Genomic DNA, 22,523 nt, shown 5'->3' with positions numbered 1-22,523 from the left:
AGTTCCCTTTTCCTGCTGACATTGTGTCCCTCTTTTGTGCTTGCAGGTCCTGCGGTACTTTGACTATGTGTTCACGGGTGTGTTCACCTTTGAGATGCTCATTAAGGTATACATCTGTCCTACTGTCTGGGCCATGATGGTCTATGTCACTCTTATATACATCATCCGTATCTATATTGTACTTAAAGGTGTAGTAATCGATTTCTGAGAAACACTGTTGATATTTGAAATCAACCCAAACAAACACACCCCTCCCTTCATTGCTCTGCCCCCAAAATGCACGAACTAACAAAGCAAAATGAAGATGATGAATGAATGACAAGGAAGAACAAAAAATAAACATTCCATACACAAGAGTATATACAAGTAAGAGTCCGTTGTTAGTTGCTGGCAGCACACCAGCTCCAGACAAACAATGACACCCAAAACTCTCCTGTTACTATAGCTAACATTACAACAAAAGCATATCTTGGTTATGTGAAACACAGCAGAAACAACGCGACCTCTGCGTCCATTTTCAGGCCTTCCCGCTTAGGTCTCTCCAGCACTGGAAAGCTTTTATAAAATTAATGCGGGTCCTAAAGCTCTTGCCTGATCATAACCCTTCTTGATATTCCTTTTGTAATGTCTCTCAGCCATCTCTCTTTCTACAGTCTTTCTTCAAATCTCAAATTTCTCTCTCTCCTCCCCCATCATGAGTGGACACACCCCCTACTGGTGATTGGCTCCAAGTGTGTTGTGCTGCTCGGTCCGATCCACTTTCAACAGCATTTCTCAAAAATGTCTTATTGCACATTTAATGGTGTGTTTAGTGGTCTCCACATTACCAATAAGAGTTGCATGGGGTTCCCATGATTAAACCTGGAAAGTCAGGAAATTTTAAAATAATGGTTCCTAGAAATATCATGGAAATTTAATACAATATTTAAGAAATATCATATCATATCTGGAAAATCATTGAAATTCACTGGTCAAATGGTCTGTGAAACCTGAATGTAATGGAATTTGAAATGAACACAAAGTGCTTAAATATACAATACCATTCCAAAGTTTGTAGTCAATAAGATTTTTTTAAAAGAAATTAATACTTTTATTTAGCCAAGATGCATTAAATTGATCAAAAGTGACAGTAAACAAATTTATATAAAAAGATTTCTATTTTAAATAAATGTTGTTATGAAGTTTCTATTCATCAAATAATTCTGAAAGAATGTATCATGGCTTTCTCTAAAATCTTAAGCTGTTTTCAACATTAACAATAATAATAAAAAGAAATGTTTCTTGAGCAGCAAATCATCACATTAGAATGATTTCTGAAGGATCATGTGACACTAAAGACTGGAGTAATGTTCAGCTTTGACTTCACAGGAATAAATTACATTTTAAAATACATTAAAATAGAAAACAGTGATTTTAAATTGTAATTATATTTCACAACATCACTGTTTTTACTGTATTTTTGATCAAATAAACACACCCTTGGTGAGCAGAAGAGACTTCTTTCAAAGACGTTAAACGGTCATGTATTTTGTAAACATTTGCTCTCTGTGTTTCAGATGGTGGATTTAGGTCTTGTCCTGCATCAAGGCTCATATTTCCGTGACCTGTGGAACATCCTGGACTTTATTGTGGTTAGTGGTGCCCTGGTGGCGTTCGCCTTCACGTAAGTGTCATCAAGGCTCCAGCGCTCATGCCTCACTCCTCTCTCCTTTCCTGCTTGCTGCCTCTCCTCGTCCTTTCCCGTCTTGCTCCCTACAGGTCAAACGCCTGTGCAGTCGACACAGCTCTCTGCCACCCTGGAGCGCCGGCCTGCTATCCATACAGACCAGCTCTCTCTCCCCTTCTTCTCTTTCTCCCATTTCTCCGCCTTTCTCTCCTTCCCCAACTTAGTTCTCTGCATTTGGCATATCTTGACCCTCTCTTTCCCTCCCCTTATCCCTCCCCACATTTAGCCCCAGTTCTCCTTTTGGAGATTTCTCACTGCATCTCCCCACCCTGCCCCACCATGCACTACATTTTGTGCAGTGCCTACCCAGTGGGTGCGCTTGGGCCCATTTCCATGAGGGTGATGACCCTACCTGGGCACCTGTAACCCTTTAGTGCCCAGGACTCTCTGGAGCATCCAGCCATACTCACCTCAGGTATTTCTACTCTCCATCTTCTGTGCTGGAACCAAACATGAGGAAAACAGACAAGAAGGAAAAGACAAGAGAGCAAGGGGAAAACATTCAAGGGACCATATGCTACACTTTTGTATCATTTATAAGTCCATTTATATTTAATTATAATTAGTTAAAACTATTTAATATAGTTTTTCATGACCATTTCTTACACTAAAAGGCCAGTCACATCAATGAACGATTACTATAACTATACATATAACTATATGGTTTTAATAAGCTTAAAGCAGCAGATGACAAAACTTCAGTGCGCGGTTAATAAACTGAAAATGATCATCCATTGGTTAATTGTTTTTATAGTAATCGTTCTTATTGTGAACAGACCTTAAAGCACAATTAAACATGCTTGTGTACATCTTTATATAAGACTTGTATGTGTAAATGACCCCTCTTATGATTGGCTGACCTCTTTACATGTGAAATGAGTTATAATGATTTTTCACGAGTTGAGGGCTGCAGTTACGTCTGAGCGAGTTCTTAAAATGAGGGAGAAGTCAGAGAAGGTGCATCTGTTACTATGAACTGGAAAAAATGCATGTGAATGGCTCTTTTCCAGGCTTAGTAAAGAGCATGTGAGTGGATTCTGGGAATCGACACGTCAGATAACCTGAAATGCAAGCATGAATGGAAGAAATATGAACCTAGATCAATTGTTTTTCTTCCTAAAGATACCAGAATCTGAAGGCTTTGAAATGGTAATATTATATGGTCCTGTGTATGTGTTTGTGTACATCCTCCTCTGTCCCTGAACAACTGTCTTTTCCACAACACAAGTCCATATGCAATGCAGTTCTGGACTGACTCGGGTCTTTAGGTGGACCTACACATGACACATGACATGTACCATGCGTATAAAATGTGAATGGCTGTCAGGTAGAAGAATTCATATTAACAAAGACCTGTTCACACATGAAATTTCAGACTTGGTCTGAAGTAGTTTATAGAGATGATGTTTATAGAAAATGTTTTTATGCCACATAATAACACTTGGTGTGGCCAAAATGTTATGTACTCTATGGCTTTCTAGAACTCAAAGTTGAGTTGTAAGGCATAAAAACAGCAGAAAACAATGACATTTAAGGATTAAAAAAAAAAAAAAAAAAACATTGTTTGAGAGGACAAATTGAGCTTGCAATCTGCATTGATTGTCTTTCCCAGCATGACTTTCTTAAAGAAACCCCCTTAAATCCTTAAGCATTGTCATTCCCTTTCCTTTTGATCACCAATCCCACCCAACCCAACTTCCATTTGCACCCACATCTTTAGCTGCAGCATGAAATATATATTGTATCAGGTGATCGTTATAGAGGCATTTGGATGTGCCTGCATTTCCCTTAGAAAAATACTGTGCTCAGTTGTCCTGTCATCGCTAGATTCTCCTTTTTTTCCTTTCTCTCCCTCCTTCTCTCTCTCTCTCTCTCCACACAGCGATAGAGCGCTCAGAACGGCAGGCGCTCTGGGGTGACTGGCGCTCCCTGGCTGTGAGCGTGGGAACAGTTCCCATATCTCTGTTATCTCTCACAGTCTGTTTTTAACCTTTCACTCAATTTCAGGGAGTGACTCATATGTGTGTGTATATATCTGTGCATGTGTATTTAGTATTTTGTGTACAGGGTCCAAGATTAACACTTGCAGAGAACGCCAAATGCAAGTAAAAAGAGGCTTTGGCGATTAAATGAAATGACCTGTAACTTTTCTAAAAACTGGAAAACGATGCATGGTTAAAATTGCGAAGTATTGAAAAGAACAATAAAAGAATAAATCCTGTTTTTTGCCTCTCAACTGGAGCAAATTCGAATATTACTGAAGGGGTTATTTTATTTAATTTTTTATTTTATACATAAACTTTTGAAGTTACAACAATGAAATATAAAATAAAAATCCTTTTTTTTTTTTTTTTTTTTAAAGTTCATTATTTTGTCATGAGGACAAAAACAGTATTTCAAGTTAAATAATGCAAAAAAACAATAGTTTGGTTGGGGGGGGTTGGGGGGGAATCTGTATTAAGATCTTCTTCTTTACCCACCCAGGCTGGTATAAGTTAATTTTGGACCCTGTATATATGTATTTTTGTATTTGTATTTCAGTTGTTTTAAGTGTTTACACTAGATTAGGTGTCCACATATAAACCAAACTAGGAGGTCTGCTATTATTTTGTGATTCTCTGTCTCATATTGATGTTTTTCCTGCTTCAAAACCCCCATTCTTTTCCTGTGCCTTTTTCTGTCTCTGTGTGTGTTTTGTGTCTTTGTATGTGTCTCTGGCTCTGTCTGTCTCTGTCTTTCTGTCTCTGATCATCTCTCAACACCTACAGTGCAGGAGGCGGTGGGGAAGGAGAGGGGTAATGTCTCTTTCTTTCTCCCTTTCCCCTCTGTTTGCTCTAATTGCCTGTCCTTCTCATCACACGTCTGTCCTCTTCTTCTATAGACTGATCTGTCTGTCTGATTGTCCGTTCAAACGTCCTCTCACCACGTCCCTCACACATAGGACACATGCCAAGGGCAAGGTCATGTCATTCTTTAGCCAGCTGCAGTAACTCAATCTTACAGCTAATCAACTCTTGGTACAATCTTCAGTATGTGGACACCTAAATGTGTTAACATACGTGTTTGTGTCTATGGTGTACGTGTGTGTCTCTTTGTTTCTGTGTCGGGCCTTCGAATATGTTGTCTAAAATGTCTAACAAGTGTGGTGTGACTGATTTACAGCAAGTAAAATAGTCATGAATACTGGACTCATTCTTTGAAATAAGTGCCTTTTTGATTTCAGAAAGGTGACTTAAATATAAGCATTCTATAAAAACATTACTTTTACAGGTAATTTAATTTTTTTAATATATTTATACTTTTTATATTTAAAGATTTTTGTAGTTAGTAGACTCCATCAGATGACTGGACACAGGTGGTCCTTTAATGGAATGACCCACTTAACATTACAGACTAACACAACTAGATCTGGACATGATAAAAATCAGCAGATTAGACCGATGCACTTTAGCGGCATAAGGAGACATACAGTAAAAATGTCAGGTGATGCTCTATATACAGATATCTTTTGCAGGGCTGCCTGTGTAAAGCAGTGAAACAAGACAACACAGAATGCATTAGGACCTCTTAGGGCTGAACAGGGTCTTTGCCCAGAAAGATAACACCATAATGGGATTACAGACAATCAAACTGCTCACCTCCTAGAAGGGCAATGTCCAATTGAGATGTGTATCACCATTTTGATGAATGCAATATCCAATTAGGCAGTCTATTTATTGCAGCAAAAAGTCAGCTGAGCGAGAGACTGCATAACTACAGGTAGAACTGAAAACATGAGTGAAGCCCAGTGAAACAATTGACTGTTTGCTTATGTAAGTAACAGAAATAAAAGGCACCAATTTTTAAATAGTTACATTATATATATTTTGTGTTTGCATTTTTGTTACTCAAATTATTGTGTGTATATATATTTTATTATTAAAAAGAATTATCAAGATAATTCTTATGCCAAGTTCATTTATGTTTGCATTAGGCTGTTCGTGTTTGCCCAGCAACATGGCAACTTGATGCGATTAATGTATAGAATGTGTGATCACCAGTGTGTGTTTGCATATTAAAATGGCTTTGAATGCAGCTCATCCAATCAGAAGTGAGATTTGTAACTATCTTATTATACTGGTTATGACGTTTTTCTTGGTGGACCATTTTTAGTATATAAAGGTCTCTGCATAAATAAATTTCTCGTTACTTTTGGGGTTGATTGGCAAAAAGACACATTGGAATAGGACAGATGCACTGCATGTTCAAATAGCATGTTTGAGTAAGTTAGTGGCACAGACAGTCCTAACTAAGTCCTCTTTAGTGATGGGATTGATCCAGGTCATCTCTTGAGAATGAAAAGAGATGACTGAGACAACGTTTCTCGTGCCATAGAGAGATGTTTGTTGAGAAGGTCAGTGTTCGTTTATGCCGCAGTTGCACACGTTTCCAGTTTTGAGCCTTTTTTGACTAAACTTTATTAGCCTTGTGAACTGCTTAAACTGACAGACTTGAGCCTGCTGGGAGTCTGTTTTTTTTTTTATATATATATTTTCTTTTCTGTTGTTTGCTGTGAAAAATCATTCTAAGTAAATTCCTCCTTTATTATTTTTAAACAGTTTTGCCACAGTTTGTGCATGTAGAGTAAATTTCTTTGAATCACAGACCCCAGCAGAGCCTTGGGTCTCCATTGCCCTGCAGGTGAAGCGCTTATGGTCATATGATTGTGCCATGTGACATACTATTGTATGTGACAGTATGAGCTTTGAAGCACTGGATCATGAGATCATGATGAACAAGGAGGCATGGCAACTAACTGCGATGAAGTCACATGCAGAATGGCACTGCATGTTTATAACTCTTACATTCAAAAATAGATTTAGATTTGTGTGAAAATGTGTGTATGTTACCTAGTCTCAGCCTCAGACGGCATGACCATAGACCACCCACAGTTCGTTCACTGGCTCTCTGATGCACAAAAATGGCAACTTCAGGCTGAAATCAACAGTTCAAATCTGGTTGGCTTGATTTATGCAACTTTTAGGAGTCAAGTGTTTAAAATGTAAGTTATGCACTTTTAAGGAAGAACTAATGAGTAGATTTGCAAAGGTTTAGTAGGTTACTGCCATCAAATCTTCTGTTTGAGATTTTTTTTGGAGCCAGAAGCATATATTCTACTTTGTTTTCTCGATTTTGTCTGTGAAGTATGAATACTTCATACTACAAGCATTTTCCTCAGATTTTTCACTCCCTGCCAAAATGTGAATTCATTTTCAGTGGCAGACTATTGCAGTATAAAGTGCAGCAGTTTTTGACTACCTTTTTAGCAGCCTTGGTTTCAGGAGTATTTTTCCCGTTTATTTTTCTCATAGGAACTTAAAAAAAGTCTGTGTTAAAGAGTTGTCATAAGCCAGACCAACCAGCTACAAGGTAAAAAAAAAAAAGATACAAGACTGTGTACTTAAAGGGTTAGTTCACCCAAAAATGAGAATTATGTCATTAATTACTCACCCTCATGTCGTTCCACACCCGTAAGACTTTCGTTCATCTTCAGAACACAAATTAAGATATTTTTGATGAAGTCTGAGAGCTTTCTGTCCCTTCATAGAGATCCAACACAGCTACCACTTCCAAGGTCCAGAAAGGTAGGACAGACATCATTAAAGTACTCCATGTGACTCCAGTGGCTTAACCTCAATTTTATGAAGAGACACCAGGGCTTTGTTTGCGCATAAAAAAACATAATTTACCACTTTACTTATGAAAATATTGATCTGCAATGCACGTTCACGAGAGCCTCACAACACATGCATGTTGTGTTCATATTCACGCGTCAACACAACACACATGCGCATGTGTTTTGTGTTCACTCGAGAGCTGACATTGTTGCATGAACATGCGTTGGTAATATTATTTTGTGAATAAAGTGGTAAATTATGTTTTTTTTGTGCAAACAAAGCACTCGCGTCGCTTCATAAAATTGAGTTTAAGCCACTAGAGTCACATGGAGTACTTTAATGATGTCTTTCCTACCTTTCTGGACCTTGAAAGTAATAGTTACATTGGATTTCTGTGGAGGGACAAAAACCTCTCAGGTTTCATTAAAAATATCTTCATTGGTGTTCTGAAGATGAACGAAGGTCTTATGGATGTGGAACGACACGAGGGTGAGTAATTAATGACATTATTTTCATTTTTGGGTGAACTAACCCTTTAAAATCAATTCCCCTTTGAGAAAATAAATGGAAATTTTACATCTGAATTTAAACATCGTGTAAAACCAAAACAGACTGTGGTTGGTCGGCTTACATGTCAGTCATGCAGTCACTTCCTGCCTAAGTGGGCGGTTCTTGGTCATAAGCTGCCAAGAGGACCAGACGTTTTGCTGCAAGTCAAAAGTCTGGCTATAGAAGACTAAATGTCCTTCTTGTGTAGCAAATATATTGTTTAGAGTTTTGTAAGTGATATAAATGGGTAAGTGAACACAGATGTATGGGTGTGTGGATGTGCACTAGTATAATAGTTCACAAGCTTGCATCCTTATTTCTCTCTTTTTACTGTATGTGTCTCATATTAATGTGTTTCTTCCTTCAAACTCCCTTTCTCCCCTGTGTCTTTGTGCGTATGTGTGTGTATGTGTGTCTGATTCCTCTCTCATCTCTTCAACTGCTCACACCTACAGCGGAGGCAGCGGGTAATGTCTCTCTCTCTCTTTCTCTCTTTCTCTCTCTCCCTCCTTTTGCTCTTAATGCTTGTCCTGGCAATTACACAGCTTTCCTCTCTTTCTTTTTTGGATTTGTCTCTATGTCTGTCTGCAAGTCACCCATCTCCTTCTATCGCTCTGTCACTGTTTCTGTGTTAACCACCCGTGGACGATCATTCAGTCCACGCAGTCCTGATAAGGGGTTTGAGAGGTCCCTCACCTCTACACCCGTCACTCTAACAGCAATTCTCTGATGGACGCTTGTTTATGCTTGACAGTGTGTAACCACATCTGCTGAGAGGGCAGGATTCGGCACGGCACTGGAAATCTAGAGCACTGCCCTCTGTCCTTGACACTGAGACAGAAGAAGAGTAGAGAGGACAGGGAAGACAATAAAGATGCAAAATATATAGCGAGGAAAAAATATACAGTGAGGTCCAAAAGTGTTAGATCACATTTAAAATCTGGAATTTGTTCATTTAAACTTGGAAATAAAGTTAGAGGATTTAGACAAATTATAAACATAGAAAAGTCACTTAAAATAATTTTGTTTGCTTTGTATGAAGAACAAACCAAATTTAAGTTATTTCTTCAGTGATGTCCAGTTCATGCACACATCAGTATAACGTTTCCATAAAGTTCAACTTGTTAATATTAGTTGATGCATTAGATGATTTGATTTGGTTGTTGTTTAAGGTTGTTTACACCGTGCTTTGTATTTCTGTGATATAAACAGTTATCAGTTATCTCCAAGCCCCCCTGGAGGATCACTGGCCTACACAGTCATTATGCTATACCACATCGCCCTCCACTGGATGTATAATGAGCAGCAATAAACTACATTTTAGCATTTTATGCTGTCATAATTCTGTGGTTATTTTGGTGAAAGTAACGCAAAAGTAGTGTAATGCTTTACAATTCAGAGACAGTAATATTGTAATGTAAATAATTACTTTCAAATGACAGTAACTAGTAATATATAATGTATTACATTTTGGAAGTAACTTGCCCAACTCTGGATATAGATTAGTTTACAACCACACATTTCCACAGTTTAGTCTTCAGTGTATGACTTTTGCATTTAGCTTGCTGGTCACTAGCCGCACATCTGTCATCCAACAGCTGTACACACATCTGGTGGATGGCTGTGCTCGGGTACCACAGTAGTGATGTGCGGACTGTGATAATGTAAGCCAGAACGTCTTCAGATGGGCTATCTTCAGAGTGACTTGGTTCTTCACACTAGAGCCAGGGCTGATATAACGGACCAGCTCATTGTAGAAGCTCCTCCCCTCTGGAGTGACTGAATGTGTGTTTCCAGGTCCTTTTATATGTTTATTTTTTGTGTTTGCCAATGGACAACCCCAAAAACAAGAAAGAAAGAGGTTTGGCTGGGCATTCCGCAGCAGGGATGCCTGAGTCTGCTCCGTATGTTTCATGCTGTTGTCATGGCAATGTAATGAAACCAGCCAGTGTTCCTTGGGAAAAGAGGTACAGTGGTGGTTCCAACATGGGCTAAGACGGTACAGCGGATATTACATCCACTGAGCTAGTTTCCAGTACAGCATGAGCCACACCAGCGAGCGTGTCTGAGAGTGTGTGTTGACAGATTGACTGAGTGCATGCGTTTTAGTACTTGTCTTTCCTAAGTACTGTGAAATGGGTTTGATTGTCTGGCTACAACAGGCTACATTCTCAGTGAGGAGACACGGACGAGATTACTGATTGGCTGAGAGTAAATGTGTGGATGTAGCAGGCATGTTGTGAGCTACTAACTCACCCCTAAATTGTGTGTGCAAGACCAATTATCCATGTAGCCTAAGGCCTTCTGCCATTTCACTTTCTAACTGTGTTTGTATGTATGTGTGTGTTTGTGTGTGTTCATTTGCAGTGGAAGCAGCAAAGGGAAAGACATCAGTACTATCAAGTCCCTACGTGTGCTCCGAGTACTGCGGCCTCTGAAAACCATCAAGCGTCTGCCCAAGCTGAAGGTACCTCTGTGTTTGGCTGTTTTCCCCCTGTGTTGTATGTATGTCTATCTAATCTATCTATATATATCTATCTATACTCACTTTTGTGAGTAAATATATATATATATATATATATACATAAAATATATATTATTACATATCTCTGTGTGTGTGTGTGTGTGTGCATGTATACACACACACACATATTTATACATATACAGTGCCTATAGAAAGTCATTATACCCTGTGAAAACCTTTACCTTTTGTCACATTTCACATTACCCAAGAAAATAAACTAAATCAAGTCTAACTTAATTTTAATAAATTGATAAATTAACTACTAAGTCTAATATTTTTTTATTTTCACTTTGATGATTTGATAAGGGTTATAAGGTGTGCATAGTATACACCTCAAAAAAGTTAGATGTGTGTATATACAGTGGGTACGGAAAGTATTCAGACCCCCTTAAATTTTTCACTCTTTGTTATAGTGCAGCCATTTGCTAAAATCATTTAAGTTCTTTTTTTTTTCCTCATTAATGTACACACAGCACCCCATACTGACAGAAAAACACAGAATTGTTGACATTTTTGCAGATTTATTAAAAAAGAAAAACTGAAATATCACATGGTCCTAAGTATTCAGACCCTTTGCTCAGTATTTAGTAGAAGCACCCTTTTGATCTAATACAGCCATGAGTCTTTTTGGGAAAGATGCAACAAGTTTTTCACACCTGGATTTGGGGATCCTCTGCCATTCCTCCTTGCAGATCCTCTCCAGTTCTGTCAGGTTGGATGGTAAACGTTGGTGGACAGCCATTTTTAGGTCTCTCCAGAGATGCTCAATTGGGTTTAAGTCAGGGCTCTGGCTGGGCCATTCAAGAACAGTCACGGAGTTGTTGTGAAGCCACTCCTTCGTTATTTTAGCTGTGTGTTTAGGGTCATTGTCTTGTTGGAAGGTAAACCTTCGTCCCAGTCTGAGGTCCTGAGCACTCTGGAGAAGGTTTTCGTCCAGGATATCCCTGTACTTGGCCGCATTCATCTTTCCCTCGATTGCAACCAGTCGTCCTGTCCCTGCAGCTGAAAAACACCCCCACAGCATGATGCTGCCACCACCATGCTTCACTGTTGGGACTGTATTGGACAGGTGATGAGCAGTGCCTGGTTTTCTCCACACATACCGCTTAGAATTAAGGCCAAAAAGTTCTATCTTGGTCTCATCAGACCAGAGAATCTTATTTCTCACCATCTTGGAGTCCTCCATGCGGGCTTTCATGTGTCTTGCACTGAGGAGAGGCTTCCGTCGGGCCACTCTGCCATAAAGCCACGACTGGTGAAGGGCTGCAGTGATGGTTGACTTTCTACAACTTTCTCCCATCTCCCGACTGCATCTCTGGAGCTCAGCCACAGTGATCTTTGGGTTCTTCTTTACCTCTCTCACCAAGGCTCTTCTCCCCCGATAGCTCAGTTTGGCCGGACGGCCAGCTCTAGGAAGGGTTCTGGTCGTCCCAAACATCTTCCATTTAAGGATTATGGAGGCCACTGTGCTCTTAGGAACCTTAAGTGCAGCAGAATTTTTTTTGTAATTTTTTTGTGTTTTCCTTTTGACCTCATGATTCTCATTTGCTCTGACATGCACTGTGAGCTGTAAGGTCTTATATAGACAGGTGTGTGACTTTCCTAATCAAGTCCAATCAGTATAATCAAACACAGCTGGACTCAAATGAAGGTGTAGAACCATCTCAAGGATGATCAGAAGAAATGGACAGCACCTGAGTTAAATATATGAGTGTCACAGCAAAGGGTCTGAATACTTAGGACCATGTGATATTTCAGTTTTTCTTTTTTAATAAATCTGCAAAAATGTCAACAATTCTGTGTTTTTCTGTCAATATGGGGTGCTGTGTGTACATTAATGAGGGAAAAAAATGAACTAAAATGATTTTAGCAAATGGCTGCAATATAACAAAGAGTGAAAAATTTAAGGGGGTCTGAATACTTTCTGTACCCACTGTATGTATATGTGTATATATATATATATATATATATCAGTCAAACCAAAATTTATTCAGACATTTCATTCATTATTACAGTTTATTCACTCTAGTTTAAAAAAATGGTAATAAAATATGACAAGATCTCAGAGTTAAACTGTGTCAGAAAAAAATAATCTTAATTATGTCAGGTAACACTTAAGCAAAACATGGTCAAGTCAAAGTGTCTGAATAATTTTTGGTTCCAAATTTTTATCAATTTTACTGGTAGTCCACTTTATGAAGAATTTTTGGGTATAATATGTCACTGTTATGGATATTTATTAGCTTTGTTATTTTGTATTTTTACATTTTGATGCTCTGTTGGTTTGTGTTTTGTCTCACACAAGGCTGAGTTTGTGCTCTGCTTTCAATTTGCTTTGTCTCTTCTCTGTTTTGTCTATTTTCAGGCTGTCTTTGACTGTGTGGTGAACTCTCTAAAGAATGTGTTGAACATCCTCATTGTCTACATGCTGTTCATGTTCATCTTTGCTGTGGTGGCTGTGCAGCTCTTTAAGGGCCGTTTCTTCTACTGTACTGATGAATCCAAGGAGTTTGAGCGGGATTGCAGGTGAGAGAAAACACACACAAACACACTGACAAACAGGCACATTGGTGTGTTATTCTAAAAGCATTTTGTTGTCAGGGGCGAGTATCTTGTCTATGAAAGAGATAACGAAGTGAGGGCGCAGAAGCGGGAATGGAAGAAATACGATTTCCACTACGACAACGTGCTCTGGGCCCTTCTCACCCTCTTCACCGTATCTACGGGAGAGGGGTGGCCGCAGTATGTACACATCTCAGTTCCTAAACTAATTTCCAGTATATATACCCCCAGTCTGAAACCACTGGTGAAACTGCTTCTGTTTTCTAATGTAATGCAAATATTTTCATCACAAATTACAATCTGAGTGAATCATGGCATATACATGACTTGTTACTATTACCTAAAAAATTAGTACAGCGTCGCATTGCGGCAAATCACCCAATGCCTCCCTTTTTTGCCACTCTCCAGGGTGCTGAAACATTCAGTGGATGCGACCTACGAGAATCAGGGCCCGAGCCCAGGTTACCGGATGGAAATGTCCATCTTTTACGTGGTGTACTTTGTGGTCTTCCCCTTCTTCTTCGTCAACATTTTCGTTGCTCTCATCATCATCACTTTCCAGGAGCAAGGAGACAAAATGATGGAGGAATATAGCCTGGAAAAGAATGAGGTGAAGGACTTATCAGATGGGAGGTTTTATAAGCTAAATAATCAGTCTAACTCATTCTTTATGCATAGCGCTGGCATTGATCTCATTTATATGGTGCATCATATTAGGCAGATTTTCAGCTTGATTAACCTTCGTATCTGTTCTATTTTCAGAGAGCTTGTATAGACTTCGCCATCAATGCTAAACCGCTCACACGTCACATGCCTCAGAACAAGCAAACATTCCAGTACCGCATGTGGGAGTTTGTGGTGTCTCCTCCATTTGAATACACAATCATGGCCTTGATTGCCCTCAATACCATTGTCCTTATGATGAAGGTGTGGCGGTATTTCTCTTTAGTACATATTGCTTTATATATTTAGAACACTGAACCAGACTTATAAAATGTACAACAAAATGTAAAAAAAAAAAAAAAAAAAAAAAAAGGCCTGGAAAAGAAAAAAAAGAGATGATCTGTATTGATGGTCTAAGACGATGTTTTTTTCTGTTTGCAACCCAGTTACCAAATATTGAGACAGTTTAATACAGATTAAATATGTTGTGTGCGTTTAGTATGATGGAGCATCACAAACCTATGAAGATGTGTTAGCCAACCTGAACATAGTGTTCACCTCACTTTTCTCCATGGAGTGCATACTGAAGATCATTGCCTTTGGAGCACTGGTGAGTATAGTTTTATCATGTTTAAGAGTGTATGTGTGTGTACCTACTTAACCATATTTTGGGGACAAATTTGTACCTAGAAGTGAGCTAAACCTGACAAAATATCCCAAAACCTCACTTTGGGGATGTCCTCATTTGTAAAAACAGTAAAAATGCAGAAAGTTTTTCTGTTATGACTAGGTTACAGTATTTATAACTAGCTGTATATAAAAACAATAGAAGTCCCCATTTAGAGTGTGTGTGCACGTAAAATCGACACTCACTAAGCACCAAATGCATGTAAAAGTATGTTGACGATTTTAGAAACTGCAAAATAATACATGATTTTAATTTTACATGACTCAAATCGTAAGACACACAAGCCTACTAAAAACCTTTTGCACATCCTCTAAAAACTTTTAAAACTTACCATCATAAGTTCATTTTCTACTGCTAGGTGTGGAAAAAGTTAATTTTGGATCCTATTTGTGTTCATATACCTGTTTTGTGTGGAAGTGTGGCTGAAGGAATGGGGGGGGGGGGGTCTTTAGAAATCATAGAGGTTTAAATCCGCATTGTGCAAGCAGATTTATGAACAGATCAAGCATGAGAGACAGAGAGGGCGATTAAAGAGGTAGCATTCTGACGTAGATGAGAAAAGGGTTGGGACGTGGAAGTATAGGACACAAAGGAAATGGTTGTAGTCAGCTAAAAGTCATGCAAGTAAGAAACGCACATGAAGATAGAGAGCTGGAGGGCACATTGAATAGATTAGGAACAGAAAATGGAAAAAGAAAGAGATTTAGAGCGAAATGAAGATGACGGCATGACGCATGCTGGATGGAAAGAGTTAACACACACACACACACATACGATCTTTGCACTGGTGGGCACCAGTGCAAAGATCGTGTGTGTGTGTGTGTGTGTGTGTGTGTGTGTGACTCTTTCCATGTCCTGTTATAATGCAGCTGGTGTACTGAATGGCTCTAATGCAGTGTTTTCCTGCAGGCACTCACTTGGCAGCTCACAAAAAGGCTGTTATGTTCAGCATCTGGGCCACTAGTCTTCTAGGCATCCACCCTTTTTTGTGCACAGTGTGAGGGAGAGGAAAACACAGGGAAGGAATAAGGGCTGAAATGGGCACGGGAGCTGTTTTATTAGCACCAGAGAGTTAAAATAAATCGTTTGCTTGTTTTTCTGCCAGCGGGTCACTGAGTATATGTGTGTGTGCCAAACGTAATCCTCCTTTAGCCCAACTGACAAACGCATCTGTGTCTTTTTACCACAGAACTACTTCAAAGACGCCTGGAACATCTTCGACTGTGTGACTGTACTTGGCAGCATCACTGATATTTTAGTCACAGAGCTAGGGGTAAGTGTGTAGCAGAAGGGCTGCCATCTGTGAGTGCGTATGTGCGTGTTTGTTTGTGTATCCTGTCTGTACGTTTGTGTGTATTTCCGTATGTGATTGAGAGACTCTCAGCAGGATCTTCTCCTGCTCACTGAGGTGTAAGGAACTCCTAAAAGTCTTATATAATCGTCCCAATTGTTGTGTGAGGCAGATCAGTGAGCCAGTGGTGCTCATCGGTGACAGGGGTCTGTTACTTTTCCAGCTTCGTCATTTATCCCAGAGTCAGATCAAGCTGACCTACTAGTAAATTAAAAAAAAAAAAAAAAAACATTGTTCTCAACTATTAACATGTATTTATGATCCAGCAAATGATGATGGGCATCTCTAAAAATGAGTGAAACATAAGATTGCTTTTTTTTTTTCTTAGTTTCAGACCATCAGCACTTAACAATTTACAGACACTTTAAAAACCTCAAGAAATCTAAAATTAAAATTAAGTTTTATGACTTTAAAGGGTTAGTTCACCCAAAAATGAAATTTCTGTCATTAATTACTCACCCTCATGTCTTTCCAAACCCGTAAGACCTTCGTTCATCTTCAGAACACAAATTAAGATATTTTTGATAAAATCCGATGGCTCAGTGAGGCCTTTTCGATGCCCAGAAGCTTCGAAGCTTTACGAATCTTTTGTTTCAAATCAGTGGTTTGGAGCACCAAAATCACATTATTTCAGTAAATGAGGCTTCGTTACGTCATAAGTGTTTTGAAATTTCAATAGCCAGTTTGATACACGCTCCGAACCACTGATTCGGAACAAAAGATTCGTAAAGCTTCGAAGCTTCATGAAGCAGTGTTTTGAAATCACCCATCATTAGATATTGTTGAATAAAGTCATTATTCTCGTTGCTTTATAATATTACGGTTGAACCACTGTAGTCACATGAACTGTTTTAAATATGTTTTTAAGTACCTTTCTGGGCATTGAAAAAGGAAATGGTCTTGCTGGCAATGGAGGCCTCACTGAGCCATCAGATTTTATCAAAAATATCTTAATTTGTGTTCCGAAGATGAACGAAGGTCTTACAGATGTAGAACAACATGAGGGTGAGTAATTAATGACTGAATTTACATTTTTGGGTGAACTAACCCTTTAAAAGTGTGTTAACTGTGAGGTTATTTATATGCCAGTGTGCACCTAAATTTGGTCAAATTAATCTTCACATCTACACACAAATCTACACAATCAAAAAGTACTGTTTTTATTTCTAGGAAAAAAGATATTGATGACTCATCCTGCACTACGCAAATTTTTGTCCAATAAAATGCTATCTAGAATGCGAATGTCCCACCCCCAACTGCGACTAGTGAATCATAGATCATGGCTGTAATATAACTAAGGTTTGTTGCCTATTTAATAAAAAAAGAGACAAGAGCTTTGATATGTGTAGCCTGAACTTCCTGTTTAAATAGAAATTTGTCAACATAGAAAAGAAAACTGCTTTAAGAATTAGACATTTATTATTTATTTGTAAATGAAAGATTTTACTTATTTGGAAATATAATATTTTTGATGTAGTTGTGTATTTATTTAATTAGTTAGTTAGTAATTGTATCATTTATTGTTTCTTTTTTTTAATAGCCAGTAAGCTTTAGTTTATGTCACAGTCTGGTAAAACCATGATTTACTACTTGCTAATGCACATCGATGGCAGGTTGCATTAGGGGGACATTGGCATTCTAGAGAGCATTTTATTGGACATACATTTCTGTCATCAAGACTATTGTTCCCATCAAAGAATATTACATTTTATTTACATTTACTCAGCTTTTAGGATTACACGAGCACATTGATGACCTCAATACAAACACACATGGGCTTATGTTTTAAAGTCATGGGTTTATTTAACAGAAATGTGATGTGAAATAACTTATGATATTATATTCATTACACAGTGATTCCTTAGTCTAAGGCTCAAGCCTGTATCTGAAGATCTACCTGGAGAGTTTAGGTACATCTCTGGTCAAGCACACCTGCCAGTAACCTTCAGTGAACCATCTGGACATGGTGTGCTTCGTTAAAGTTGCAATTAAAGTCAGCAGGAAGTCAGATATCCAGTTATCCGACTGGCAAATAATATATGTACTGTTCAAGCTGCATTGAAAGCATATGAAATGTGCATCATCATTTTAAAAATGAAATGGTTTTTGTTATAATCAACCTTTAGCTTGTTGTAAGATATGCATAATGATAATTCATTTCTTGTTTTATCTTTTCTTACATGCTTTCTTTAAACTCTTCTTAATGGCGGCTTTGCCCTCTGATGACTCCATCCAATCAAAATGCACTATGAAACTCATGTGTATATCCATGACCTGACCTGACCAATCACAATGGTTGTTTAATCAACCTCCAAAAATACTGCTATAAACCATGCTTCTGCAACATCTACATGTAGATGGTTTGTAATTTTTTTTTTTTTTTTTTTTTTTTTTTTTTTTTTTCTTTGGAGTAATGCATCTTATGCATCTGTTTCCCTGTGGCTGATGATGATAATGATGCATGTGCTCGAGTCATGATGACCTTTCACCCCTGCTTGTCTGATGATATGACAAAACCCCTCTCAGCTGAGGTGTAATTGATCCGTAGCACAGTTTAAACATTTAGTGTTGCTCTGCAGGTTTCCTGAATGCATGTTGCTCTCTTACTTTTTTGTTGATAGGGAACACTAGTAATTATTATGTTCCTGACACTGCATCTTCATACAGTCATATAGACATCCAAATACATCAGCACACACGGATGTAAACATACTGAAGGCTTCGAAATATGTCAGTTATGAAGATAGAGATGGAGTTAAATCCACCTTGAGCTCATACTCTATTTTTGTTTCCCTGTATTTCTGTGCTGCTTAAAAGACACTGAACACTCATGTCTTCCCCCCAATTTTTGACGATTTCATGTGCCAAAAAAATGCCAAAAAGTGCAATATTTGATCACATCTGAATGAAATGTGTCCTTTAACCCAGCACTTGTCCCTTCTTTTTGCTAGTGCCCTCTGTTGGTCATTGTAAGCTATTAATGTGGTTGGCATGATTCCACGTGAATCTACAGATCAGTGCATTTGGTTGACTGAAGCAAGAAGTTAGGGTCTGTGCACTCCCTTCCCTAATGAAGATGTTTAGACTCTTACAATCATTTATTTTATTATTATTATTATTATATTTTTTTTTTTGTATGAGTTGCTGCCTCCCTCTTCTGTCTTTTCCCCTTTTTTCACCATTGGATATGATGAGCCTGTTCAGTCTTGCCAGTTTAATATTTGTTTTCTGATTTCTCCTTGTTTGATTTTGTTCCTTCCTTTTTAAAAAAAAAAAAAAAAAATTGTTTACAATTTGTAATTTCAGACTGAAATAATTTATTTTCTCTATCTTTCTGCCTATCTCTCTCTCCTACTGTTTCTCTGCATCTGTCTGCTGCTTCCTTTCTCTCTCTGTAGAACAATTTCATAAATCTGAGTTTTCTAAGGCTCTTCAGAGCTGCTCGTCTCATTAAGTTGCTCAGGCAGGGTGAAACCATACGCATCCTGCTCTGGACCTTCGTCCAGTCTTTCAAGGTAAAATTATACACATACAAAGAAGTATGCAACCTAGGCATGTGATAGTATCAAATTTTCATGATGCGATAATTGCTGAGGCTTTTATCACGGTATACGGTATTATCACAATATAGAAATAAGTTGCAAAAAAAGTGTTGTCATAACCGGTTTAAGAACTCTTTTTCTTATAACAAAAAGAACTCTGAACATTTAAATATAATAACGCAATATACAAAAAAATTATAAAGTAAAATGTTTCAAAGAGATGAAAGTGCAAAAGAATTATAAAGAACAACAGGTAACACTTTACAATAATGTCTCCTTATTTAACGTTAGTTAATGCATTAACTAAGATTAAGAATTAACAATAGCTACATTTGTTACAGAAGGTATTATTATTATTATTATTATTATTATTATTATTGACATTAAAAAATACATCTGATCTTTGTTAGTTTTAGCTCAGGTCCATTAAATAATAATTACAACCTTTGATTTAGTAATGTTATTAAACATTAACTAAGATTAATAAATGCTTTATAAGTATTTTTCATTGTCAGTTTGGTAAAATGCTGACTAATGAAGCCTTTATGTCTGTGTTACTGAACAATAACAAATAATCATAACATTTTCAATCATTATAGGCCATGTTGTAGTCCAGATTAAAATATAAAAATGTTAAATTATAAATAGCCTATTAATTCTTTAAGTATTTGGTGCTGTGATGAACAACATTGCGAATACAAACAAACTGAATGGCTGTTTGAAGCATTTTAAATACTGTAGTAGCGCAGCTGCATTGTTTACAGCGTTTCCGGGGTAACCGCTGGATTCTGCTGTTCCATCAGCGCCCTCTGCTGTCAGAGAGTGAACGTGCACTTTCATTCGGTGCGTCTCCTTCTCTCGTTCCGCCATGTGCTTCTCGTGCACGTTGGGCTTGTTTACATCTGTGTGCGCGTGTCCTTTTGACGCAGCATACAGCAGTGTTGTGCATTTTATACGGTTTGATGGGGAAAGTATTCTTAAAAGGTTTTATAAAAATTTGAATAATTCGTAATAAATAATTAATCACGGTATTTTGAAGTCCCCGCGATAACAATATCGTGCATATTCATTATTGTGATATATCGTATTACCGAATATCGGCACATGTCTAATGCAACCACTGTTTTACGAGACTTTGTAGGGCTGCGTACACATAATGTTGTTATTAATGATGTTAATTTCATCAACGAAATTAATGGAGAAAATGTTGGTTAAAATGGGTTGGATTTGTTTATTTCGTCAGCGATAAAGAAAATGTGAATGCACTTAAGTGAACTGAAGATATGTTACACCATGATGTTATTGCCAAGCGAGCATATTCACAATGTGACTGATAAATCACAGACAGTGAATAAATAAAGCATATTTTTGTCAACTAAAATGGTATTTTGTAGACTTAAATTAGATGTCATTTTAGTCTGAATAAAACTGACAAAAAATACTGAATATAACTATGATTATGTTTTAATGTTTTCATTGAAAGTTGTGTAAAAATCAAAAATTGTCTAAAAATGAACATTGCATACATCTCTTGTAGACAATATGTTAACATTCTGACAATACGCTGCACATTTGTCGAGTAACTGGTTTTCACACACATTTAAATGTTGGTTAATTTTGACTTATCTGCTGTATTTAGGCTCTGCCGTATGTGTGCCTACTCATCGCCATGCTGTTCTTCATCTACGCCATCATTGGCATGCAGGTGAGTATTGAGAGAGTGTGTGGGAGGCTGCACAGCACATACTGAGAATAGGTAAATGGCTATATTTGAAGGTAGTGGGCAATGAGATTGTGGGTTTATGCTGGTTTCACAGCTGTTTGGGAACATTTCGCTTGAAGACAATGGTGAGAGTGCCATTAACCAGCACAACAACTTCAGGACTTTTTTCCAGGCCCTAATGCTGCTCTTCAGGTTTGTGTGTGCATCACAGACTTCCTCTGTTGAATGTTGTGTGTGGGTTACATACACTTTCTAAATGTAGTTCAACTCTGTGCATTTGTAGGAGTGCTACAGGTGAGGCATGGCATGAAATCATGCTGTCATGTCTGGGAAAGAAGGTGTGTGATCGTCTCTCTGGTAACACGGAGGCAGAATGTGGGAGCGAGTTTGCCTACCTCTACTTTGTCTCCTTCATCTTCCTCTGTTCCTTTCTGGTGAGAACAACTGCACTGTTGTTATTACTACCATTTTACTCACAAGTTACGGTGGAACATGTTACTACAGCTGGTTGCAGTGGCTGATTTTGTCCCTGCTAATAGCTTGTAGAAGATGAAAGGATCTCAAATTGTTGAGCAGCAATAGTTTTCATTTCGTTGGTCAGTATTATATTATAATAGACCCTTTTCACCGACTGTGATGACGCGTTTTAACGGACATCAATATCATAAATCCTGCAAAGTTTTTTATATTTTCATTTGTTTAAAGATGTATGTACATTTATAACACTATACTTAGTATTATATTACCTTTGCATTAAAGGTGCAATATGTAAAATTTTGTCCGCTAGAGGTCGCTAGAGGCCTATTCAAAACAAAGGCGTAGCTTGATGACGCCAAGTTTGAGCGCATAATCTTGGGACATGTGGTCTTCACCTCAACGGACGGTGCAAAAGAATAGGGTTAGGACTCGGGAAGAAATCATGTTCATGGATGCGATTATTAACGTTATTGTAGTATGAAGCAGAGCAGGACCGAGTGTTGTGGGAGCTGAACGAGGCCGCTGGAGCAACTGCGCAACACACGCCTCACAAGCAGCGAAACTTTTATTATGCCACAGTCGCCGGCGCCGCTTCCGCTTTTCAGGTCATGAGTATGAGGTAACACAGCTCTGTTTATCATATTAGATACATTTGAGAGTGTTGAAAATGATGTTATAACGTTACTCTGTGCGTTCGCTCGGTGGCTGCTGTGAGACACTGTTACACACTGCAGTAAGCTAGATAGATTTTTTAATATCATATTAAATGCTGGATGGCTTGTGTTGATAAATGGTATGCAATTCATTTTAAAACGTATTGTATGATGGAGAAAATTCTGTATTACTGTTACTAAAAATAAAGCTGCATCTTATTATGCTATGTTAGCTACTTCACAAAATTGTGTTTTTCTCTGAGGCATGGTAAAGCATGGTTCTCGCAAAAAATCAAGAAAATTTGATTTAAACAATAAGACTAAACGTGTTGAGCTATATAACAGCAATTAGTTTTCTGTCTATAAATATATCAAAACAGTTGTTGCCTTGTCTATTAAAAAGTGTAA

At 38.0% G+C, this 22,523-nt stretch overlaps 1 protein-coding gene across 18 annotated transcripts in view; it reads left to right on the top strand.

The window, feature by feature from the left end:
- cacna1aa (calcium channel, voltage-dependent, P/Q type, alpha 1A subunit, a) overlaps positions 1–22,523 on the top strand; it is a 110,857-nt gene that overhangs the window by 53,688 nt on the left and 34,646 nt on the right. For all 18 annotated transcript variants that reach the window (XR_007929289.1, XR_007929290.1, XM_051888506.1 and 15 more), the window contains 13 exons: positions 47–106; positions 1,557–1,663; positions 10,300–10,399; positions 12,822–12,982; positions 13,058–13,198; positions 13,427–13,628; positions 13,781–13,945; positions 14,181–14,291; positions 15,559–15,642; positions 19,119–19,235; positions 20,902–20,967; positions 21,080–21,177; positions 21,269–21,419. Coding sequence is in view for 16 of the 18 variants with exons in the window: in XM_051888506.1 (XP_051744466.1) it covers positions 47–106; positions 1,557–1,663; positions 10,300–10,399; positions 12,822–12,982; positions 13,058–13,198; positions 13,427–13,628; positions 13,781–13,945; positions 14,181–14,291; positions 15,559–15,642; positions 19,119–19,235; positions 20,902–20,967; positions 21,080–21,177; positions 21,269–21,419 (1,563 nt within the window). In the remaining 2 variants the exon portion in view is untranslated. The remainder of the gene's footprint in view (positions 1–46; positions 107–1,556; positions 1,664–10,299; positions 10,400–12,821; positions 12,983–13,057; positions 13,199–13,426; positions 13,629–13,780; positions 13,946–14,180; positions 14,292–15,558; positions 15,643–19,118; positions 19,236–20,901; positions 20,968–21,079; positions 21,178–21,268; positions 21,420–22,523) is intronic.

The sequence above is a fragment of the Ctenopharyngodon idella genome, chromosome 3, assembly GCF_019924925.1.
Source record: "Ctenopharyngodon idella isolate HZGC_01 chromosome 3, HZGC01, whole genome shotgun sequence".
In the NCBI taxonomy this organism is placed as follows: domain Eukaryota; kingdom Metazoa; phylum Chordata; class Actinopteri; order Cypriniformes; family Xenocyprididae; genus Ctenopharyngodon; species Ctenopharyngodon idella.
The sequence above is the reverse complement of the archived record's forward strand: the minus strand, read 5'-3'. Positions and strand labels throughout refer to the sequence as shown.